General features: G+C 39.0%; 1 protein-coding gene across 1 annotated transcript in view; it reads left to right on the forward strand.

Annotated features, from left to right (window-relative positions):
- Positions 1-565: 565 nt before the first annotated feature.
- Positions 566-26,560, forward strand: part of USP53 (ubiquitin specific peptidase 53) — a 43,757-nt gene continuing 17,762 nt past the window's right edge. The window contains exons 1-5 of the mRNA XM_020781446.3: positions 566-708; positions 20,525-21,171; positions 24,694-24,786; positions 25,729-25,863; positions 26,441-26,554. Of these exons, the coding sequence (XP_020637105.3) occupies positions 21,028-21,171; positions 24,694-24,786; positions 25,729-25,863; positions 26,441-26,554 (486 nt within the window). The 5' untranslated portion in view covers positions 566-708; positions 20,525-21,027. The remainder of the gene's footprint in view (positions 709-20,524; positions 21,172-24,693; positions 24,787-25,728; positions 25,864-26,440; positions 26,555-26,560) is intronic.

A 26,560-nucleotide genomic window follows, 5' to 3' on the forward strand; every position in this document is an offset into this window, starting at 1 on the left:
AAGGAAAATAGATCCTCAGCCCAAGAGACTGTTGATTTCATCCCCTTTTAAGTAGTTTCCTTTTGCATCATCTCGAGCACCGGCAACATTCCAATCCAGCCTTGGGCACGGCTCTTGCGGGATGATAAGACCCAGGAGGAGGAGGAGGAGGAGGAGGGCAAAAACTCGCTTTTGGATTGGTTCCTCCTGCGATGACATCACAACCCGTCTCTTCCAATCCTTTTCAGCGTACGTTCCCTACGGCCTCCCTCTCCCTCCAATCGGAGCCCATCTTCTCCTTCGCCTTCTGAAGTCATCCGAATTAGCAAGAGCTTGCTCCAGATAGACGAGTTTGCCCCCGCCCACATCAGTCAGCTGACACACTCTCTCTCTCCCCCCGGCGCGGGCTCGCGCTCAACCCGCGCGAGAACTGTCCGGGTTTGTTGTCCTCCTGCTGCATCGCTCCTTACCCCTCCCCTTTCCTCCCCCCCCAGGAGCAAAGGGTGCGCGAGCGCCGCTCGGAGCGGCAGGAAGAAAGTTACTCCGGGGAGAGGGGGCGGGGCTATGGCACGGCGGCGGCGGCGGCGGTGGGCGGGGGAAGGAGCTCGCTTGCCTGCCTGCCTGCCGGAGGCACAGTCTGCTTGCTTGCCGGACGGAGGGACGGAGTTGCGGTCGGGATGGGGTAAAAGCAGCTGGCGTGGCAGCAACCGCAGCAGTGTCGGACCGGAGGTAAGTTCCCTTCAAGGGGAATGGGGTGAGGGAAGGAAGGGAGGGAGGGCTCGTACTGAGGTGGGTTGCCTGGCCGGCGAGGTGTGTACTTTCCACGTTGGACCCGAAGCGCCGTTGTTTCTCCTGAAGTAAAGAGAGAAGCGATGGAGGCAGCAGGAGCCAGCGAAGGAAGGGGCTGGAGGAGAAGGAGGCAGCGGCGGCTTGGTGTGGTCTTGTGGGACGGAGGAAGGGAGCCCCAACAGCGCCTGGGGCTTCAGAAAAGCCGTCGGTGAAGAGCCCGAGTGAGAGGGAAAGGGGCCTCCTTGCGTCTGCCCGCACATACACACAAACACACACACACACCCTTCAGCCAGGAAGTTCCCGGCGCGGCATGTTTTTCCTCAGGGCGGCAGGTGCCTGAGGGTTAAAACTCGGTGGGGTGAGGTTGAGAGAAGACTCTCGGTCGTGCCGGCTAAAATCTCGTTTCCCTTCTTTATTGGAGGCCGCCTGGCGAGTGTGTGTGTGTGTGTGTGTGTGTTTTGTGTTTGGCGGGGTGGTGGGTCAAAGCGGTAGCCACCCCAAAACACACACAAGCATCCACCCTTCTCACCCGAGCCTTGTGGGCCCTCCGGGAGGGGGGCGAGGGTTGACTATAGAAGGAAAGGAGGCGTGTGGTGGCATGGCGTTTTGTTTTTACACACAAACACACACACACCCATCCCACCCTAGCGCCCGGTCTTCTGTCGAGCTATTCCTTCTGCAGCCGTTCTGTCTTATTCTCCCCCCCCCCCCCGTTTACTTCTTTAGGCTTTCTCCCCCTCCTGCTCTGGGTCAGTTTATTGGCTGTAGAAAGGTTTCGGCAAAATGACAACTCGCTTATTTTATTTATTTATTTGATTTATTTATTTGAATAGACCCATCTGGTCTATTCGACCACTCTAGGCGGCTTACAACATGACATAAAAACAATAAAAACCCAAGAATAGTAAATAAAACATCCAATAACAAAGCTTTTTCCTCCTCCCTGCTGCCCAATCTCCGGCTCTTTAATCTGCAGCCTTCTTGAAGTGTAGACATGGTGCCTAGTGGCTCTTACACCAATCCAGCACAGGATTTCTTGGGTTTTATTTATTTATTATTCTTTCCCCCTCCTCTCCTGAAAGTCCAATTCCTAATTAACCGGTTATTTTATTATAAGGCAGTTCATTGAATGGGGGGAAACGCAGGAACTCAGTGTAATCTAACTGCTGATTTTCACAGAACACGCCTAGGGTGAAGAACAGTCCAGGTTTGAGAGGTCTGCAAAGGCAGAGGGGGTTGTTAGTGTTGTTGTCCGGTTTTCTTGCCAGTTTCTACATTAGACAGGTTTTTCAAAACATTCAAGACTGTTGAGGTATTGTATAGATACTGCAGAATTTCCAGTGATTGATTTTCCATTTGTGCATGTGGATGTGTGGGAGATATTTCAGTCGATTTATACCACTGGTTTAATTCTTTGCCTTGTGTTAGTTCGTTTTGATATTCCAGTGAGGTGTACTAAATTCTGTAATGTTAAATCATCTAAACTTTGTTTTATATATTTGGCTAGTAGCATAAGTGTTGAGCTATAAAGTTAAAAATTAACTTAGGCATTGCATGCATGTTCAGGGGAAGTACTGTATATGAACCCTATTCTAAACATTGTTTCAGAACACAAAGTGTTAGTACTAGTATGTGGTGATAAGATTTCTACTGCTTGAAATGTTACTGGCTACAATACTGTATAGGCTAAGATGCAGGATCTAGGGAGAAGGAAACGAAAAGGCTAGAATAGCTTAAGAACTGAAGTACTGTGCAAATATAATACATGAGGGGGCTGTAGCGAATGCATAGAGTTAACTGTATAAAATCATAATGGAAGTGAATTTTTACTAATCTCACTGATAGGAGGTGTATATAAGTACACTGAAGTGTTTTCTTCCAAGTGCATTTAGGAAAATTAGATCCATTGTGCCTTAGAACTGTTTTAAGTAACTAGTAAAAAAACTGCCTGCTTTGCATAGTTTAAGAATGCAGTTGACATTATATACATTATGTGTATAGGTTGATAGTTGTTTTCTTATTTTTGTGAAACAAAAGGTAGATAACTGTTAGATGTTACCCTTTGTATTTAAAATTATGTTGTGAAACTACTTCTGAACCTACATATTTTTGAGAATCAGAGAAAATATATGCCAAACAAATACACATTTGCATTACATTTTTCTTAGTTTGAAATATTGCTTATTTTCATAGTTGGGTGGGTGGGTAGAAGGAATTTTTGAATGGTGAAGCCTCTGCCTTGAGAATAAATACTTCAAAATTTGACTGATCTGTTACGTAAGATAGAGAATAAATATCAGTTTCTGTCCAAAGAGCCATGCCTTCTTCTGTTCCTCTCCACTACTTGCTAAAAGTCACCCTTTCCAAAATATGATGTAGGTGACTACCACTGCACAGGTGACTACCACTGCGAGAGAGGAACTTGGCACAATTTAGAGAGGCCTTCTCCTAGTGAAGGGCTGTGCCTTTTGCTCAAGTTCTGGACATAAACCATTATTTTAAACTTTGTATTCTGTGCTTAAATTACTCCACTTTCACTATTTTTAAAACTCTTTTTACAAATAAGTTGTTGCAATGAAATTTTTGCTTCTCTTAAGCAAATTTTTTTCTTCTGGAAGGTTTGACCAGAAATTGACAGTATGAGTAGTATAATGCTTTGCTTTCTGCTCCAGATTTATGCAAGTTTACTTGAATTATTGCGTACTTAAGAACTACTGGGGCATGAAGGCGTTTTCAGAAGTGAGACTAAGAATGCCTTATAAAGGACAATTAGGTATACTTTTAGTTATTAGTCTCACTGGACTAAATCTAGTTAACTATCTCAACTAGAGGAGATCTCTTGAATCAGTTTTGGATGATAGTGTAAACACTTTGTATATTCAAATATTTCAAAGAGTCAGTTCTGTCAGGGACTAACAGTTGGATTCTGGTCAGTGGGCTTAGAATGATTGCTTCCTTGTCAACATGCCAAGATTATATCTTGGACCTATACCTAATTATTTGGAAATTAGCCCTTTGAGTTCAGTGGGAGTTCTTCCTGTGAGTGTAGTTGGTCATTGTGTCAAGCTTGTTCACATAGGAACAGAATGGAAATTTTTGTTAAATAAATAAATAGATTTCAGTGTAACTTATTACCGTAGATTTTTCACTTGACAATCTATAATGTCAGTTGAAAAAATGTGTTATAGCAATTGGTTTTCTAAGTCAAAATAGTTCATATCCTGCATTAAATAAAGTAGCTTAAGCAAGTTGACAGCAGTGCCCCTTGGTCTGTGCAGCATGGACGCATTTGCAAATTAGAAAGGAAAACACTTGATATAATCAGTGTTTTGGGAAATCTTTGGACTATTAATGGTGTAAGAAGTAGAAACTCTTTACTGTACTTATAATTCTGAAGGATGTTCGGAATATTCCCATTTATATAGCAATCTTGGAGACTAGAATCATAGGTTTCGTACACATATCCATAGAAATGAGCTTCTAATTTCTGTGCCAACTGGATTTTTTCCAGTTGGTATTGAATATCAGGATTGTTGCATGTACAGTAACCATCACATTCGCCTTGAAAAAACAAATGTAAGTTACTGTTAACTTAGATGTTCAGTATTTTCAGTTTGTAACAGCTGACTTTTGTGAATATATAAAAACTATTTACAGCTCCTTGTTTATTGGTCTCTCCAGCAACGAACATGCCATTCTTACCCCCAAAACAGAAAGTTATGGAAATTTGTGGTGTCTTTAATAGATTTCAAATCTATTGTACTGAATGTAGTTCATGAATTTGAGAATGTTAGATCAGTGGTTTTTAACCTTTTTGAAAGAAACGCCCCCTTGAGCCATTGAGGAAGTTATCATCGCCCCCCTCCCCGCGGTGATATCTTTCTTATTTATTTATTTATTTATTTATTTATTTATTTATTACACTTAAATCCAGTGACCCCTGAAAACAAAATTCAATTCTAAGAAAATGAAATGCCCCAAAAACATTTAATGATTTAGTTGCAAGTGAATTTTAAGACGCAAAAAGAAATATAAAAAGGGCATAAAAACAAACCACAATGCAGGAACTAAAAATTTCAAGACAAAAACTCTGAAACTAAATTAAGATTGGAGGAAAATATATATTCATGCACACTGTAAAAAGGCTGCAGCCATCTTAACAGGTTTGGCTTGCTCCAGGGCCCCCCTACCGCCCCCCTTCTGCTCCAGCGCCCCCACACTGCCCCTTTTCGTTCTATCGCCCCCCTGAAAAATGAAATCGCCCCCTGGGGGGCATTATTGCCCACGTTAAGAACCACTGTGTTAGATGATTTGTACCATGTTTTCCTGAAAATAAGACAGGGTCTTATATTAATTTTTGCTCCAAAAACACGTTAGTGCTAGGATTACGGCTAGGGATGTTTTGTTTTTTTCAAGTACAACAATCTACATTTATTCAAATACGGTCATGTCATCTGGTTGCTGCACAGTGGTGGAGAGCAGGGTTTCACTTAACTGGGGCTTATTTTTGGGGTAGGGTTTATATTACGAGCATGCTGAAAAATCATACTAGGGCTTATTTTCAGGTTAGGTCTTATTTTCGGGGAAACAGGGTAGATGGTGTTAGCTTTATTTTCTAAGCTATTAAAACAAGTTAATTTCAGTACTGAAGAGAAAGAAAAGGTTGACAGACGTTTCATGAGTTATTTAGAACAGCTGGAGTATTTTATACTTTTCAAACAGTCCACTTTGAATTAGATGTTTAGGATTGTTCAGGCAAGAAAAATTCACAGCAGGACTGACTCAGTGCATTCTTCTTATTGCCAATCAAGGGAATGCCAGTTTTTACTCTTGAGTCAAGCTGTCTGGTACTATGAATCCTTACTCCTCAAAAAAAATACAATGCAGTAATAACAATAAGCAACCATTTACTGCCTTCGCCTCACTCTTCAAATTAGTTACTTTAGGTGGCTGCCTCATTCTGCCTAATTATACCAACCTTGATACACATACTTGAAAATGACAAACTAAGAGTGCTGACTATTTCTAGCTCTGTATATTATGTAAAAAGAATACCAGTATTTTGATCTTAAATGCCTACATCTTATTACAAGGGGCTTCAAAATGTTTTTAGGTTTACTATCTACTAGTGTAGAGTTATTAATGATATAATAAACCTAATTCATTTCTGAAATATGAAAGCAAACATTCCAAGTGTTTTTGAACCATGGAATTCCCATAAATATTTGTTAAGCTTAAAATCTTAACAGCATTGTCATTATCATATTGCATTTAAAATATATTACTTTGAGGTTATAGCTGTAATACAACTTAAGTGATCACTTATTCTTGACACTTTGCATCCATATTTGTTCAGCGAAGTAAAGTAAGACACTAAATATGGGAATAATATATAATACTCAATCATAAATAATATTTTTAATTTAGCATGCGTAAATCATCCTGCTCAGTGTGCCAGCTTCGCTCATTTAGAAAGATCAATGTCTTCAAAATCTTATAAACTAAATTTTATAGATGTCAGAGTTTAGAAGGCATCAGTGCTATAGACTTTAACTAATTAAAATGTGGTTGAAAAATTGAAACTTTAAAAGGAAATTTAAGAAAATACCAGAACATTCCCAAGTATGACTTTTTACATTGAGGAATATGGGAGGGACAGAGAGATGGCAAGCCAGTCTACTTCAAAATATAACACTGAGTTTTGGTTGAACATGGCTGTTTCAGTCTCTTTGTAATAGAACTCTTCTAGATTTCAGGAAGCAAATCACCAGCTATTGGCAATTGTTTTGAATGGGTAACCAAAAATAGCAACTCTTCTTTGTAAATCTTATAACTGGGAGCATTGAGTCAGGTGATCTCATAAGATCTTTGCCGTTTTGTGGAGTAGTGGTGATAGTGATGATGGCTGACCTTGTGATGATCCCAGTTGTAATCACCTGATGTTGCAATGAGTTTGTCATTATTAGCTAAGAATATGAGACCGAAGAATTAGAAGAAGCATTTGTCTAGTTTGACATCCTGTTTTCTGAAGTCTGCCAGGTGTTTCCTGGAAGCATACAAACATGCATGAAGATAGTAATTCTTCCATGTTATTTCCTTCTCGATTATTGGTATTTACAGCTGTCTAGCTTCTGGAATATGGCTATTCCATTCAGTTATTATAAGCATATATGTCTAAGCCATTTATATAATGTAGCAGGAAATTCTTTGTTTATTCATTTTGTGCACTGTTTCCTTTTAACAATCCAGAATCAACTGTCTGTCAAATATACTGAACTGCTTTGAATGCTAGCAGAATAAAATAAGAATAATTCTGAACATTGGTCCTGGCTAGAGTAGACCCATCAGATGTATGTCAGTTGGGCCTAACAAGTTCCATACATGTCTATTTTAGTAGGATTTACATTAGATTCTGTCAATTTTCAAAATTATAACCATTTTCCATTCTGACAACTTATTTGTTCCCTTTTTTAATATCACCATCATCATCATCTGTGATCACAAAAAGAATCTGCAAACAGATTATTTGGAAATATGTGATAAAGTTGCCGCAATGGTGCATTGGAATGTCTGTAAGAAATACAATATTCTGTGACCAAAAACTGATGGGACCACAAAACTGAGAAAGTTGTTAGAAACAGAGAAGTCCAAATATTATGGAAGGTTCAGATTCAAAGTGATAAACATTTGGCTCACAACACACCTTATTTTATAATTATGGAAAGGAAGCTGTTCTGGAAAGTAGATGTGGCAGTACCTTAGGATATTAGAATAGAAAGGGAATTTGAAAAGATTGCTTTCCAATTTGAAAAGACTTTCCAGTTGCGATCAAGTAATTGTGGCAAAAGAAAACTAAAATTGTCCCAACTGTAACTGGTGTTTTAGGTGAAATGAAAATTACCTAGAAAACCGTCTTCGTATTAGACATAAATGAAATCATTAAACAGCAATTGTAGAAGACTTATCTTATTTAGAACAGCACACATTGTAAGGAATGGTCCTTGGGAATGACCTGATATTCAGAGAAATAAATGCAGCTAACAAGTAAGTTATCACTAATAAAATAGTTGGTTTAATAAGCTGAATATTATACTTTTGGGTAAAGAACAAAATAAAATATACCTTTTACAATTTGGAGTTTCAACAAGTAACCCCAAAAGTATGGAAAGTAGAAAAATTGTGAAGTACCAAGCGTTAAGGCAAGAAATTAAAAGAATATGGAAACAAGATCAGCCTGCCCTCATCTCCATAGTAATTTCAGCAGTCCAAGTCATACCAAAATATTTGCTTACCCATTCAAAACAGTTGCCAATATCTGCTAATTTGCTTCCTGAAATCCAGAAATCAGTAATTTTGCAAACATGTCACCTGCAAAATTTTAGGGCTTGACTCAGTGTTTAGATTTGAACCTTTGGTCCACCCCAAGCACCAGCAATGCTGAGAAATAAGATGTATAATAATGAATGATAATTATTTATATTAATTAATTTTTAGTAGGCTTCAGTCTCAAGAGAGTATGGTAACATGCTCTGAATAGAGGTCTTGGAACAGCATCTAGTGTGGCTGAGAAGGCCAAGACGAGAGTGACAATCCCTTCCACACTGAAGACAAATACAGTGATGCCTCGCTTAACGGGTGCCCCGTTTAACGACAAAATTGCATAGCGATTAACTTTTTGCTATCGCTTTCTGATGTTCCCTATGGGGAAAAATCACTTTGCGATGATCGGTACCCTGTTTCACTTACCAATCATCACGAAGCGATGATTTTTCAACAGCTGATTGGCAGTTCCAAAATGGCCACTGGGTAAAAAAATGGCCGCCCGTTGTTTTCTGGGACGGATTCCTCGCTTACCGGGCAGCGAAAATGGCCGCCGTATGGAGGATTTTCGCTTAAAGGTGAGTCTGAAGCCCATGGGAACGCATTGAAGGGGTTTCAATGCATTCCTGTGGACTTTTTAATATCACATAGCGACAAAATCGCTTTGCAGTGATTTTTGCTGCACCGATTATCGTCACTATGCGAGGCACCACTGTACAATCTGTCCCCTGTCTAGTTACCTGATTTTGCTGGTTTCGGAACGGCCTCTTTGCCTCTGCGTCCTGAACAAGTGCCTCTTAAAAATCTTTGCCAAGAAAACTCCATGGACAGAAACAAAAGGCTAAAACATACGACTCTGGAACATGAGCCCCTCAGGTCGGAAGGTGTCCAACATGCTACTGAGGAAGAGCAGAAGATAAGGACAAGTAGCTCCAGAGCTAATGAAGCGGCTGGCCAAAAGAATACTCAGCTGCAGGGAAGCGTGGAAGTGAAAGGAAAGTCTGATGCTACAAAGAAAAATACTGCATGGGAACCCGGAATGTAAGATCTATGAACCTTGTTAAACTGGATGTGGTCAAACAGGAGATGGCAAGAATAAACATTGACATCCTGGGCGTGAGTGAACTAAAATGGACAGGAATGGGCAAATTCAATTCAGACGATTATCCTGATTACTATTGTGGGCAAGAAGCCCATAGAAGGACAGGAGTAGCCCTCATAATCAATAAAAGAGTGGGAAAAGCTGTACTGGGATATAATCTCAAAAATGATAAATGATTTCAATATGAATCCAAGGGAGACCTTTCAACATCACAGTAATCCTGGTTTATGCACCAACCACCAGTGCTGAAGAGGCTGAAATTGACCAGTTCTATGAAGACTTACAAAACCTTCTAGAACTGACACCAAAGAAAGATGTTCTTCTCATTATAGGAGATTCGAATGCTAATCTAGGAAGTCAAGAGATAAAAGGAACAACAGGTACGTTTGGCCTTGGAGTTCAAAATGAAGGAGGGCAAAGGCTAATAGAGTGTTGTCGAGAGAACAAGCTGGTCATCACAAACACTCTTTTCCAACAACACAAGAGGCGACTCTACACATGGACATCACCAGACGGGCAATACTGAGAACAGATTGATTATATTCTCTGCACCCAAAGACGGAGAAGCTCTATTCAGTCAACAAAAATAAGACCTGGAGCTGACTGTGGCTCTGATCATCAGCTTCTTATAGCAAAATGCAAGCTTAAACTGAAAAAAAGTAGGAAAAACCGCTGGGCTAGTCAGGTATAATCTAAACCAAATCCCTTATGAATACACAGTGGAAGTGAAGAACAGATTTAAGGAACTAGATTTGGTGGACAGAGTGCCTGAAGAACTTTGGATAGAGGCTCGTGACATTGTACAGGAGACAGCAAGAAAAACCATCCCAAAGAAAAGGAAATGCAAGAAAGCAAAGTGGCTGTCCAACTAGAAATAGCAGAGAGGAGAATGGAAACAAAATGCAAGGGAGATAGGGAAAGTTACATAAACTGGAATGCAGACTTCCAAAGAATAGCAAGGAGAGACAAGAGGGCCTTCTTAAACGAACAGTGCAAATAAATACTGTAGATGAAAATAATAGAAAGGGGAAAACCAGAGATCTGTTTAAGAAAATTGGAGATATTAAAGGAACTGTTTGTGCAAAGATGGACATGATAAAGGACAAAAATGGGAGGGACCTAACAGAAGCAGAAGACATCAAGAAGAGGTGGCAAGAATACACAGAGGAATTATACTAGAAAGATTTGGATATCCCAGACAACTCAGATAGTGTGCTTGCTGACCTTGAGCCAGACATCCTGGAGAGTGAAGTCAAGTGGGCCTTAGAAAGCATGGCTAACAAGGCCAGTGGAGGTGATGGCATTCCAGTGGAACTATTTAAAATCTTAAAAGATGACACTGTTAAGGTGCTACACTCTATGCCAGCAAGTTTTGAAAACTCAGCAGTGGCGAGAGGATTGGAAAAGATCAGTCTAATCCCAAAGAAGGGCAGTGCCAAAGAATGCTCCAACTACCATACAGTTGCACTCGTTTCACAGGCTAGCAAGGTTATGCCCCAAATCCTCCAAGGTAAGTTTCAGCAGTATGTGAACTGAGAACAAGCTGGATTTCGAAGGGGCAGAGGAACTAGAGACCGAATTGCTAACATCTGCTGGATTATGGAGAAAGCCAGAGAGTTCCAGAAAAACATCTACTTTTGTTTCATTGACTATGCAAAAGCCTTTGACTGTGTGGACCACAGCAAACTATGGCAAGTCCTTAAAGAACTGGGAGCGCCTGACCACCTTATCTATCTCCTGAGAAGCCTATACATGGGACAGGAAGCAACAGTTAGAACTGGATATGGAACAACTGATTGGTTCAAAATTGGGAAAGGAGTACGACACAGCTGTATATTGTCTCCCTGCTTATTTAACTTATATGCAGAATACAGTGGGGTCTTGACTTGAGAACTTAATCCGTATTGGAAGGCAGTTCTCAAGTCAAAAAGTTCTCAAGTCAAATCTGTGTTTCCCATAGGAATGCATTGAAAACCATTTGATCCGTATCTGTTCTTTTCTGTCCATAGAAACTAATGGGAAGCTGCTATTCTGCCTTCGACCACTAGAGGGGGATATTTTGTTTCTTTTTTTCTTAGGTCAAGAAAGGTTCAGGGAAGGCAGGGAAAATACAGTCCAGGCAGTACCAGGCAGTCTGAAGACTCCCAATCCACTCTCTAAACGCTGGGAGGAGTGAGGAAGCGGACAGGCACCCTTTTCACTGGCCAACCGTTAACTGAAAGTTCACATTTTGCACTTTCCCTGTCTCCCACGTGGTTTTTTTTTAGTTCTTAACTCAAATCTAAGTACTTAAGTCAAGTCAATATTTTCCTCTGACAGCGGTTCTTAAGTCAAAATGTTCTTAACTCAAGCTGTTCTTAAGTCAAGACCCCACTGTACATCATGCGAAAGGCTGGACTGGATGAATCCCAAGCTGGAAATAAGGTTGCTGGAAGAAATATCAATAACCTCAGATATGCAGACAATTCCACTCTGATGGCAGAAAGTGAGGAGGAATTAAAGAACCTCTTAATGAGGGTGAAAGAGGAGAGTGCAAAAAATGATCTGAAGCTCAACATAAAAAAACTGAGATCATGGTCACTGGTCCCATCACCTCCTGGCAAATAGAAGGGCAAGATATGGAGGCAGTGACCGAGTTCACTTTCTTGGGCTCCATGATCACTGCAGATGGGGACAGCAGCCTCAAAATTAAAAGACACCTGCTTCTTGGGAGGAAAGTGATGACAAACGTAGATAGCATAACAAAAAGCATAGACATCACCTTGCCAAGAAAGGTCTGCATAGTCAAAGCTATGGTTTTTCCAGTAGCAATGTATGGAAGGGAGAGCTGGACCATAAAGAAGGCTGACCGCCGAAGAATTGATGCCTTTGAATTGTGGTGCTGGAAGAGGCTCTTGAGAGTCCCCTGGACTGCAAGGAGAACAAACCTACCGTGTTTCCCCGATAATAAGACCTATCCCGAAAATAAGCCCTCCCCTTCCTGTGTAACATTCCTCTAAAATAAGCCCTCCCCAGCAAATAAGCCCTACCGTATATGCCGGCATATAACACGACCGGCCGTATAAGATGGGGCCCCGGGAAGAGGCTTTGGGGGGGCGGCAGCAGGAGGAGGAGGGAAAAGGGGGGTGGCCCGTCGAGCGAGCGTTTCTCCCGGCGGCGGTTGGGAGGGAGGGAAGCGGCGGTCGCGCACTCGCCCGGCCAACCTTCACCCCCGCATTCCCTCCTCCTCTTCCTCCTCCTGCCGCCGCCGGGAGGAAAGCAGGCGGGCAGGCAGTCGGGAGGGAGGAAGAGGGAAAGGGGGGTGGCCGGGCGAGTGCGCGTGTGCCTCTTCCCTCCCGACTGCCTGCCCGCCTGCCCGGCCAGCGCGCCCCGCATCACTCTGGCGGCGGCGGTGGCTCCTCCTCCTCCCCCACCATTTTTGGGTTTAAATGGCCACCGGAACAGCCGAAATGGCTGTCAATGTTCATTAAAATAAGCCCTCCCTTGAAAATAAGCCCTCTGGTGTTTTTCTGTCTCCAAAAAATAATAAGACAGTGTCTTATTATCGGGGAAACACGGTATCCATTTTGAAGGAAATCAACCCTGAGTGCTCACTGAAAGGACAGATTCTAAAGCTGAGGCTCCAATACTTTGGCCATTTCATGAGAAGAGAAGACTCCCTGGAAAAGACCCTGAATTTGGGAAAGTGTGAAGGCAGGAGAAGGGGATGACAGAGGATCAGATGGTTGAACAGTGTCATCAAAGCTACTAACATGAATTTGACCTAACTCTGGGAGGCAGTGGGAGACAGGAGAGCCTGGCGTGCTTTGGTCCATGGAGTCACGAAGAGTTGGACACAACTTAATGACTAAGGAACAACAATAATACCACCTGCCTCCAGGCTGAACACTCAGATGTCAAGATTTCCCATCTGTTGAGGTCCATTCCTAAGGCCTTCAGATACCACTTACAGATATCCTTGTATCGCAGCTGTTGTCTCTCTCTGGGTAACTTATCCTTCACTAATTCTCCATACAGGAGATCTTTTGGAATCCGACCATCAGCCATTCTCACAATCACTATATTTATGATATAGTGATCATACAGGGGGTATGAAAATGAATGCAAAAATGGTGAAGCTGTGGTTGAATGAGAAGAATAACTGTTTGACTCTTATACATGACCCCAGATTACTTCCTTTGTTTAGCAGTGGTAGATGGTAAATTGGTTATTCTCCCGACCTGATAATAGCTAGTGAGAACATAGCACCATCAGTGTATTAAGAACATGACTGCCCCAGTACTAAACACCCAGTATAGATGTCTGCCAGATCTTTTCAGGAGCTCATCCTAAAACAGTGCCATTTTGCACAAGATATAATTTTTAAAAGGCTGACTGGAAAATATGTCCAGTAATTTTTGATAATGCTGTAACAGAGATCAGTCCTCTGCCAGGAAGTTATGATAAGTTTGTGGCCGCAATTCAGAAGTACTCCTGTGTCTTGAAAGGTCCTTTTACTGAAGATTTGTTTTAAGCTGTATGTGAAGTTATTAGCACCCCAATCAAAATAAGGCAAATCATTGATTAAATATTCTAGAAGAGCTTGATTATGTCCACAAGCAGCAAGAAAACATGGAGCCTTCTTACGGTAACTGCCTTAATAATAATCCAACATATGTCAGTGCCTCCCTCAACCAGATACTATATTAGCTCCTCCTTCATGGTAAACCTGGTCAACAAGTGAATAAGAAAAAAAAAATCCAGTAAGAGGAGTAATATTAGTCAAATGAATTAATAGAGTTGAAAGAAGCAGTTAGGAAATGCAAAAATGGTAAAGCTGCGAGACTAAATGACTTTTGAATAAAGCAGATAAGGAACTTGGACCAAAAGTGAAAGATTGGCTTTTTAAAAAAATAAAAGTCTTAAGAATAGTCAGATCTCAGACATATGGCAGAAGACCCATGTTACTGCTATATTAACCCAGAAAAAGAACTTACAGACATATAATCTGTCATTTATGTGAAGTGTTTGAAAGACTGATATTGAATCATTTAATACCAAGTTGAACTCTTTCCTATTCCTCGTCAGTAGGCTTTAGATCTTGTAAGAATTGTACAGCTCAGGTCCTAAATATAGTTCAGCATAAAGAGGATGGTTTATAGTAGCGACCTTTATTGACATAACCAATGTACCCTTTAATTTTCAGCCCTTCTGGGCAGGGCTCCGCCTCTCTCTCATGTGACTTCACCCCTGCATGCATGTTCAACTCCACCCCCCACACTCAGGGTTCCATTGTGACTGGAATCAAAGGGTTTGAACGTGATCGCTGCACGAAGAAAGAGAGCTGCACGGAGGGAGGCAGAGTCACACATGCACAGCTTAGAGGGAACCTTGGTCATAACATCTGCTTACAATATACTGTACCATAATAAACTGTACCATATTACTCATGATTGTAGACTGTAAAGATTGTCACTACCCTCCTTTAGAAGTATAGATTTTTTGTTGAATTTCAATGAAGACAAAGTTGTTGAATGGCCTACTTCTGAGTAGTGTATTGTTTCTGCTTTTTGCCATATGCACAAATAATCAACCTGTAATTACAAATACAGAAAAAAAATAATGCTAATGACCTAACTGTATCTGCTCAGAGTGATAATTTCAAAAATGTGGAATGCCAACTTACCACTGCATTAGAAGCTTGGATAACATACTATAGAAACTGTACTAAAACCTTATCTCTTAAAAACCTATGATTGTGCTTTTCACCTAAGAAACAGAGAAACTGCAAGTAAAGTACAAGAAACCTGTGGGTATGAATGCACAGCTAGAGTATTGTTACTCTCTAAATATTTAGGTATTGCATTGGACCAGACATTTACATGTTAAAAACATCAAGCATAAAGTGACTGCCAGGAATAACCTATTAAAAATTTCTGGAACTGGCTGTGGGGAGTCAGTCCCAAACTAGGTGAATGTCAGCTTTTGCCCTATGTTTCCTGCTGCTGAATATGCTTGTGGTACAAATCTGCACATGACAAACATGTAGATATAGCACTATATGCGGGTGTATGAAATCAACCCCTGTAAATGGGGTGGATTTGATTTAAATCATATTTATTTAAACTCATGATTTACATTTAAAAACTGGATTTGCTTTAAATGTTAAAATGATTTTTTAAATTTAAATTATTTAAATCAGGGTGTAAAATAATTAGTAATTTTTTAAAAAGACAGATTGATTTAAATCACCGTGTAAATCATGATTTAAATTTTAAAAATACTTTTCTTTGTTTTAAATCATGATATACATTGTCATTAAATCAATTTGAATTATATGAAATCCATCCTAATTTAAATCAATTTGATTATTAAAATCAGTGCCTGTAGATAAGATACATTATTTTGCAGGTATTTTTTGTTGTTTAGTCGAGTCATGTCTGACTCTTTGTGACCCCATGGACCAGAGCACGCCAGGCCCTCCTGTCTTCCACTGCCAGAGTTTGGTGAAATTTATGTTGGTAGCTTCGATGGCACTGTCCATCCATCTTGTCCTCTGTCATCCCCTTCTCCTCTTGCCTTCACACTTTCCCAACATCAGGGTCTTTTCCAGGGAGTCTTCTCTTCTAATGAGATGGCCAAAGTACTGGAGCCTCAGCTTCAGGATCTGTCCTTCCAGTGAGCACTCAGGGTTGATTTGATTCAGAATGGATCAGAGAAGATACCATTGTCAATAGCATGAGCTTGCATACAGTCAAAGAATTCATGAACAATATGAGTGACATGAGGTTTCTTCATGATTTTTCCATAGTCCTGTGTTCACCATTTCAGAAGCTTTAGTCACATTTATGAATGTTGTGCATAGATTGACACACTACTTTTGACACTTTTCTTGTAGCTGTTAAACAGCAAAGAGTATGTCAGCCCCTCAGAAATATATGCAGTAATAGAAGAAAGAGGAAAGCCACCACTATTTGGCTATTACATATAATTTATTTCTAAATGCCAAATGTGTTTCAATTGCCTGACCTTCCCAAATTAATTTTTCCCTTTAGAAAAAGATGACAATATAAACACCAAACTTGTGGAAAGAACAAAGACAAGGGTACCAGTGGTTAATGACAAATAGAAAATAAAACTTGTATGGATTCATCAACAAAATATTAGTGATTTTTTTTTGTTTTTAATTTAAGAATTTTAAAAATTTTATTAGATTTATACACCAGATTGGGTCTAGTCTGGGCAGCATTACAAAATTTAAAAACAATAGAACCAATAAATACGTAAAAATCCAAGATGTAAAAATGTAAATGTTAAGATGCAGCAGGAGGGAAAGCCTGCCTGAATAACCATGTCTTAAGTTTATTTCTAAAGACACCCAGAAAGGGAGCCAGGTGGATCTCTACAGGCATGTTTTTCCAGAGGCAAGGGGCCACTGCTGAAAAGGCCAGGTTCCTCGTTCTTTCCTTCCGAGCCTCTCTCAGCATTAGGCCCCTCAGTTACCCGACCTAGCTAGAATGAATGTCTCTTGCAGTGGGTGGGAGAAGGCGCTCTGCCAGATATCGAGGTCCTAAATTGTTTAGGGCTTTTTAAGTAATCATAAAAACTTTGAAATCAACGCGGAAACGAATGGGCAACCAATGCAGGGCGGCCAGTGTGACGGAAATATGTGGGTGCCTCTTCACCCCAGTTAGAAGTCTGGCCATGGCATTTTGTACCATCTGAAGTTTCCGCGTCAATCACAAAGGCAGCCCTATATAGAGCGCATTACAGTAGTCTAATCTTGAGACTATGAGCACATGGACCAAAGTGGTGAGCACCCCCATATCAGATAAACATTCACTTGTTCTTGTACATCATGGAGCTGGGGAACAGTCAGGATTCAGATCGACAAGTAGAATAGTTCCTAGTAGAGCTTGCTTTTCCCGCCAACCTAGCGGTTCGAAAGCATGCAAATGCGAGTATATAAATAGGTACCATCTCGGTGGGAAGGTAAACAGCGTTCCGTGTCTAAATCACACTGGCCATGTGACCACGGAAAGATTGTCTTCGGACAAAACGCTGGCTCTATGGCTTGAAGAGCGGGATGAGCGCCGCCCCCTAAAGTCGGACACGACTGGACAAAAATTGTCAAGGGGAACCTTTACCTTTTAGAGCTTGCTTTATTCAACTCTGTTAAGTCTTTGAGGAGAGAATTACACAAAATGCATAGAGCAATTAGATTCCTAATAAAACAATGAAGAATTTTTTTGAAGAAAAATATAAATTATATGGTAGCTTCAGGAGATATTTAAAAATAATACATACCGGCAGTATTCAAACTGCAGGCAGCATTTCTTCTTAGGTACTGATAAAGAGACAGAAATATATCCACCTGTATATAGGAAAGAGTACATGGGAAGCAGGTGTTCTGCAACTTTCTTGTTTTGCCATTCCTGGTAGCCGATAAACAGATAATAAAATTCACAGTAAATCCCGAACTGTAAAGACAAAACTACAACACACTGACAGTGACTAGATTACAATGGACAAAATCTTCTTGCCTAAAGTTGTTGTTGTTCAGTCTTTTAGTCGTGCCTGACTCTTCATGACCCATGGACCAGAGCACGCCAGGCCTCCTGTCTTCCACTGCCTCCCGGAGTTGGGTTAAATTCATGTTGGTCGCTTCGATGACACTGTCCAACTGTCTCGTCCTCTGTCATCCCCTTCTCCTCCTGCCTTCACACTTCCCAACATCAGGGTCTTTCCCAGGGAGTCTTCTCTTCTCCAAAGTATTGGAGCCTCAGCTTCAGGATCTGTCCTTCCATTCCTTTAGAATGGATAGGTTTGTTCTCCTTGCAGTCCAGGGACTCTCAAGAGCCTCCTCCAATACCACAATTCAAAAGCATCAATTTTTTGGCGGTCAGCTTTCTTTATGGTCCAGCTCTCACTTCCGTACATCACTACAGGGAAAACCATAGCTTTGACTATGCAGACATTTGTCGCCAAGGTGATGTCTCTGCTTTTTAAGATGCTATCGAGGTTTGTCATTACTTTCCTCCCAAGAAGCAGGTGTCTTTTAATTTTGGGGCTGCTGTCACCATCTGCAGTGATCATGGAGGCGAAGAAAGTGAAATTGGTCACTGCCTCCATATCTTCCCCTTCTATTTGCCAGGAGGTGATGGGACCAGTGGCCATGATCTTAGGTTTTTTTGATGTTGAGCTTCAGACTGTTTTTTGCCTAAAGTTACACTGACACAAAACAGATCTGTTGTCTGTGCTAGTATGTGCAAGCATATTAGGGAAAATCCAGAGAAACAAAACAAAAAAGACAAAAACATGTGTCACCTTTAACTGAAAGGGCCCAATGGCCCCTTTTGCACTGGGAAAGCCATTGAGAACCTCGGGGGAGGGGAATGCCTTTAATAGTCAAAAACTGCCACCAGACCACTAATGGCAGTGATCCGATGGTTATTTTTTCTTGTTAAGGCTCCTAGAGGCTTCTCCACAGCAAAATGGAGACAGAAAGGAAAGTGGGGAGAGGGAGGGATAGAAACATTTAAATTAGTTTTAAGTACAGTAATTATTTCTGGTGTGGGACCTGATTTACATCAGTGTAATTTAACACAGCAGGATTTTGCCTAATGTTTCATGGCCTATTCATGTGGGAGTATTAACCTGTGGATTAAAACTGCTTCGAGTGACCTGTGTGCTATTTACCTCAGCACAAAGGATGAAATCCTGTTGTGCAATTACACAAATCATCTAACTTTTAAATATGGATTTCCGTACATTAACATATTATCAGTTGAATGCTGAGTCGCATGCGCATGCATGTAACAAATAAAATCTATGGAGATTTCTTAATGCATGTCTATGTATACCTAAAAGTTACACTGTTTGCATAACTTTACAACAGGATTGCAGCCATTTGGTTGTTACTCACATTGTAAAGGTGGCGTATCATTTATAATATGAATAAACACTTCGGTTAATGTAGTTTGTATTTAATAATTATAAAATAAAACATATTTCGGGACTGAGATGAAAACTGTTTTCTATAGATTTTTTTGGAAATTTCATGATATCTTAAAGGAGAGCATCTCACTGGAAATAGTCTTGAACTATGGTGGTTAAAATCTCCCTGTGAGAACAGTTCACTGTAGTGAATTGTAGCACTCAGTACAGTTACTGTAAATTTTATACTGTAAAATATGCATGAATGTAACAAATGCAAGCATGACTAGGCAGTTTTGCTTTATACAGTGGTGCCTCACTTAACAATGTTAATTGGTTCCATTAAAAATCGTTATGTGAAAACATCGTTAAGCGAAACACCATTTCCCATAGGAATGCATTGAAAACCGGTTAATCCGTTCCAATTGGAACGGATTGCCGTCCTTAAGCGAAAATCGCCATAGGAAACATCGTTGAGCGAAACGCGGTTCCCCAATTGAAATGCATTGAAGCCGACTCAGTGCATTTGAATGGCTTTGCAATGTCTGTTTTCGCTCATGTAAAAGTGTCTTAAACTGTTTGAAACCTGTTTTAAATGCTTGCAATCGTTAGTCCACCTTGTGTAATGTATGCAAACTTAATTTGGTGTTGTTCTGAGTCTTCGTTAATTTTTGGTGAATTTTTTTCTCTCTCATTGAAAAGCATTGGACGGACAGGTTTCAAACATTTTAAGGCACTGTTACATGAGCAAAAACGGACATCGTTAAGTGAAAATCCCCCATAGAGAACATCGTTAAACGATGCAGAAAATTCCTAAAAGAAACCCATTGGTAAGCGAATTCTTCGTTAAGTGAGGCAATCGTTAAGCGAGGCACCACTGTAATTGTGTTTGACATTGATTAAACGGAAGATACTAGAATGGTTTTTAAATTGTTATTTGGTACATGCAGTGTACATCATTTTCTTGAGCAAATCTTGGATTATATATATAGAGTCAAAAGAGGAAACAAAATTGCATATAACAGTGTTCTCATATCTAATCCTGGATTACATGTTCTAAATGCTAACATTTTGGAAATTGTTAGTGCTAAATCCAATGATAGTCCCAATTGGAATAGACCCATTGAATTGGTGGGAACATGGAAAGTCAACACTTATGAAAGTTCTATTGATTCAGTGGGTCTACTTTTTTTTGGATTCACGCTCACAGATTTAGACCTTAATACATTTTTAGCTTGCTTCTTCCTCACGCTATGTTGTCAATAACTATCTAGGAGCTAATCTAAATAATTACAGTGGCAAAATCCTTTTAGATTATTATTATTGTGTTCTTAGATTATTATTATTCATCTTTGTTCATTTGATTCTATAGTTGATGTTAAAATAACTTTGAAAACTTTTCTTTTTCTCTCCTTACAGACTTCAAAAAAAGAAACATACAAAGTGCACATGATGGATTTACATCTGCAAAGCAAAGATTAATTTATTTTTTAAGCTGAAGAAGAGGAATTGACATAGAGACTGAGAATAACACTAAGAACTCCTGTTTTGTAATGGGTGTTTCCAAAAAAAGTCCTCTTTCAAAGAGTGATTTGCACTAATATTAACATAAAAGCAGAAGGAAAATGATACAACATTTGTCAATATTAATGTTGTGTCTCTTTTAGTACATTGTAATTTATTTTATTCACATAAATTTTCAAGTTTTCATATTCTATTTTTGTCTCCAAATGTTTTATTTTTTTAAAAAAAACTATTCTCAAATAAACAGCAGACGTGATATTGGCTTAATTCAATCTGAAGTATTGGAAGTCTGAATATAGTACTGTGACTTGTTAAAAGCAATCGTCAGAACATATTTTCCCCACCTTGCTCAGAATTCTGAAATCTTGATTTATAAACACATACTTGTTTCCTAAATAATGGCATGGGTAAAGTTCCTGAGAAAACCAGGAGGAAATCTTGGGAAGGTATATCAACCTGGAAGTGTGATGTCTCTGGCTCCAACCAAAGGCTTGTTAAATGAACCAGGACAAAACAGTTGTTTTCTTAACAGTGCTGTACAGGTAAGAAAGGAAGAGTATAGAGATCTTTGTATTCAGTGCAAAAGATTATTGTAATTTAATTACATACAGATGTTGGAGGGCTGTTTTAATAGTTACTTTGATGGGCTTGTTAGAAATGTGCCAAGATGTTTCCATTGAGCAGCTTTCATCATGTTACTATCCTTTGTAATAGAAACAACAATGGTATGATAGGGATAGAGATTACAAAGACAACACAAGCTATCAATATTCAGGAAAAACAAAGAAACTATATTATCACGAAAAATAAAACAAACAAAAGTGTAAGAGTCTTGTTTGACAGACCAAATTTCTGCTGAATGTAGCATCCTTTTTTTCTTTCCTGTTTCTGCTTTTGGAATGCCCGCAGACAGTGCATCAATATTAAAGATTACCTTTGATAAAAATTAATAGATTAAAAATACATACTTGCCATTTTAGTACTGTGAAATGTGAATTTAATGAAATCCCATTGATGGGTGAAATGCACACATCTCATCCACTCATTTAAACTGAGTTAAAACAAAGTCAGTGAATTAGTTTGGAATGTGCAGTATTGTAATACTGAGGTTCAAAGAGGGAAAATTTTAAATCACGATTTAATCATCATGTGTAGACAACAAAGGTCTAAAATAATGCAAACCATGAATGTTCTAGTAGCCCTATATCCTATCCATTAAGTGCAAGCAGGGCCCCCAGCACCAGGAATTGGTATCCTTGCTCAACCTCTGGAGTAGAATACTAGAGCACAGGAGTTGACTGCTAACCTCAGAAATCTTGGCTCCCCCCCCCGCACTTCCTGTTCTCTTCTTCCAAGAGAAGTACCCTCCATTTTCTTTGCCTGCTCTTTGGGGCGGATTGGTTCCAGATACTGAGTGCAAGTAACTTGGCATTGTAATTGAGGCAGGGTTGGGTGGAAAGGGACTAAGAGCAGCTTGCACCGGGGTGGGGGGTTTGCAAAATTAATTAGTGACAGTTAATTCAGGAGATGCTATGGAATTTTTAAAGATTGTTTTGAGCCACCTTGGGTCCTTTTAAGGAGTAAGATGGGGTAAAAAATACTTTAAATACTGTACATAATAAATTGAGGACAGAACAGTCTTTAAAAATTTGTGCCTCTCTAGTCCACAAAGGATCAAAATTGGCCTACTAGGGATTTGGGAGCGCTCTTCTCTTTGGAGCTCAACTGTTTGTATGACAGACTCTTCTATTGCAGAAGAATTCCCATTTAGGAAGATAGGCTGCGGTTGGAAGAATCATGATGTTACTTACTGTGAAAGGTCAAAGATAACAGCAGGCTTTCCAGCTCCACTTGCATTCTTTTTTATATAGTGAGATGACATGCATGAGAGAAACACAGCTCCTCTGGGGGGTATTTGTTTCAGAGGAAGAGGGTGTTTTGGTCTTCCTGTGATATCATCCAGATTGTCAGCATGATGCTGGGGAACAAACTGAGCCCTTGGGAACATGTACATGAATTTAACTGATATTTTTATCAACTCCTACCAGATATAAATAATGCAGTATAAAATACTGTGAGCACACTGATAACTGCTTTTATTGTCCTGTCCTTCATGGTGGAGGTAATAATAAAGTTTAGTTACGGTAGTTCTGTGCAAAGCTAATTGGGCTTTCAGAGTGAGTGAGATACTCAGTAATCTATAAACGCTCTGCCAGCAATAGACCAATTAAACTTTCTGTTTGAGTCACAATGTTGCCATCTTAAGATGTTGTTCTTATTAATGGAGAATGCTAACAATTGGTAACACTATTAAAATGGGTTCTAACAACTAAAGAAAAATGTCTTTTCAATCTATTGATTTTAGAATTAGTTTTTAGTTAATGCTTCTTTTTAGTTAGCATTTTACTTGCTGAGCATTGCAGTTCAGGCTACCAGATAACTGTAATATAAAATGCTTTTTTAAAAAAACTGGCAGATTCACACAAGCGTTTGTGAAATCGCTACTGAGAGCGTATACAAAGTGGCTGCAGCCATTTCTTTATGTGTGGCTTCCAGTGTTGAAGTGCTGCAAATTGAAATGAGCATTGGTCTTCTTTTTTAATATAGTCAGTGTGAACGAAAAGTTATTCATGCAGGTATCTTTTGGATTATTTAGTGAAAGTTGCTCCTAGTTAGTGTGAACTCTGACCCTTACTCTATTAATGTTACATTTATAAAGCTCCATAGTATCTTGGCTGTCTTTTTTGTACCTTGAAAGACATATATTAAATTAGAATTGGTGTTTGTTTTAGTTTTGCACACTTGAGTTCGAATATTAATTTAATACTTTTTAGTACATATGGTTAAATATAGTTCATTTTTAGGCTTTTATAGTTGTGTTCACATTTTTGATACACTTTTCTTACAACAAAGAATACACTTTTCTTACAACAAAGTCATAATATTTCCAGTGATTAATCCAGTATTACTATTATCTTCAACAAATTACTGTAATGTAATTTAATAATAAACAAGCATTGTGCTTTGGATCAAGAAGATGATGTTTTGATGATCTCTAAACTTCTATGTCTTCAGTGGGATCAGAGTTTTGTGCTGGGTGGTATCAAGTCTTGCTTGTGGGTGCTGTTTTGAAAGATTTCACTAGATTTATTTTACACATCTATTAAGATCCAGTTACAGAAGATTCTGTAACATTTACATTGATGAAATACGTAATGGACATAGTTAGAAATATGATTACTTTGCTTTATAGTCATTCAAATAGATTACTTCCCTTTTTTTGTTTGCATTCGAGACAAAATGTTGTTTACACTGAATTCTAGCTTGTCTCAGCCGCTGAATCAATTCTGCATGTTAAAGACTTTAGTCCTCAGCTAAATTTTCTTGCTTATTACTGCTCTCTTAGATTCTGCTAATTTTGCCCCACATTCATCTCATTTGTTTCTTCCAAAAGAGGTGTTTGCACATAAATATATTAACCGTTCTTAGACTTGACTTTCATGAGAAAACATTAGGTTTCTTTTTCAGTGAGAATTCTAATCTTTTAAATCTGAGTTTTGTTCATTCTGATCAAATGCTGACTAAACAGCACCTAGTTGTCTCTCCTCTAACAATAGTTGTAGGAATTTTCAATGCATGACTTAATTTGTATACACACTGAATCTGATGGCAACTTTCTGCCATTCATTAAAATGAATCGTGTCTGTTATCCACATTGGTTTAGGTGCATCTTACCCTGATTAAATACACATATGTAAGAGTCCAAAACAACTATTAAGTAAAACATTAGTTAAATAATTGTCTGTTGATTTGAGCAATACTGGGCTGGATAAAAGTGAAGAGATAAAATGTAAATGTTGATAATCATTTGTTTAGCTTTTGTTTGGTATCATATTTTACAATAATTTGCTAAAATGCTAAGTCAAATCATCCTTTCTCTAAACCAACTAATTTATCTATTAGTCCATTTAAAACTACATATGTTTTAGGCCTTGTTGATACTGTAAGATACAGAACAAACTGATGTCCTCATTATGTTCCACTTCCTCATTTTCTTTTTGTAGGTTTTATGGCAACTTGACATATTCCGACGAAGTTTAAGAGGATTAACAGGACATGTTTGTCAGGGTGATGCCTGTATTTTCTGTGCTTTAAAGGTAAATTTAGGATTGTATTATCCATTTCATATAGGCTAATTTTGGTAACTTAAAGTTCTTAATAGTCATTTCCAATATGTGATGAATATAAAATCAGCACATTTTGTTTTTACATAGTTGATGCCTTTGCCATCTTACTATAACAATATTGAATGGAAGGTACAAATCTAATAAACATTTTGAATGTAAAGTGAAATTTAGATTGGTTTAAAGTCTTGTTCATTTTCAGAGGTAGCATTTGTTGGTGGCTTGGCAGTTTCTGGGGTTTTAAGTATTTTTTACGCAGAATATAAAACAGTTGCCACTGAGCAATGGGATAAAGATCAAAAAAGCAAAATAGAGAATGAGGGAGAAATTTACTTTGCTGTTAGCAGTTGTAGTATTCTAGAGGAAAGCATGGCCATGTAAAAGGAGAAATCGTATTAGAGGGTGAGAATAGACTGCAACATTTTGTTGCAGTTTAGATGACTATATACAAGCTCTGTGCTTGCAGAAAGTGTTCTGTTGCTGTGGAGTGTAAGTGGAGCTTTTATGATCTGCTTGTGTGCTTTCTGGAGGCACCTGATAAGTTATTATGTGAAGGAGGATGAAAGACAGGATGGAGTTTTTCTAATTAATTGAGATTTTTTTACCTCTTCACCAGTGCAGCAGATTTTACTCCCTATAATCTAATTTCTCTGAAGTTTCATGGCAACTTTTTCTATTTCAAATCAAGGTTTAGTATCTGGAAAACAAAGTTATGCTGAGGGGGATAGAAAAACAATTAAGTTACGTGATTTGTCAAATGAGGTGGAGAAAAGTGATATTAAGTATTAAATAAATGTACTGGGTTCAGTGTATCCTGTGCCACTTTTCTTCTGGATAAAGAAATATTGGAATATACTATCCTGTTCAAACAACGGGCATGTAAATATCTTAATAGATGATAATGTTGATTTTCAGACAATATTTACACAGTTCCAGCACAGTCGGGAAAAAGCTCTCCCATCAAATAATATGAGGCATGCCTTAGCTGAAAGCTTTAAAGATGAACAACGATTTCAACTTGGCTTTATGGATGATGCAGCAGAATGTTTTGTAAGCATCTTTATACAGTATTTATATTTCAAATTCATTTTTTATTCTTTATGGCTCGTGTGGTAGTTTGAATAGAACTAGGAGAGGATTAGAGGTAGATTGCTTAACCTATTTCACTGGGCTATTCTGTTTCAATAGAATCAGTAAGTCTTCTGGATTTTTACATGTGCTATAGTCTCTTTAAAAAGAAAAGCCCACTAATGTACAACAGTGATTGTGTAATTCATTGCAAACTGCCAAATATCTGACGTTAAGTGCAGTTATCTTATTTTATTTGTTGTAAAGATTACAATCACTTATGTATAGAGCATTCCAGACAGCTTGCCCTTAGCTCTTCCACCATCTGCCTTGATACCTGACAGCATGAGGTAGAAGCTACTAATTTTCCCGCAAGGACATCCTATGTAGAGTAGAGGAGTCTGTTGGATTATTCCAGAATGGAAAATTATCTGGTGAAAGCTTTCCTCTTACTAATACTAAAAACATATTTGTTTAATCATACTTGTAAACTATTTTGATAACCTAAATAAGGGAGCTCACAATATAAGTCTTCTAAATTACAGCATTTTTGTTTTAGGAAAATATCCTTGAGAGAATCCACTATCACATAGTTCCAAGCAGTGAAACGGATATGTGCACATCTAAGTCCTGCATTACTCATCAAAAGTTTGCTATGACCTTATATGAACAGGTTACA

The sequence above is a fragment of the Pogona vitticeps genome, chromosome 5 (assembly GCF_051106095.1).
Source record: "Pogona vitticeps strain Pit_001003342236 chromosome 5, PviZW2.1, whole genome shotgun sequence".
Lineage (NCBI taxonomy): Eukaryota > Metazoa > Chordata > Lepidosauria > Squamata > Agamidae > Pogona > Pogona vitticeps.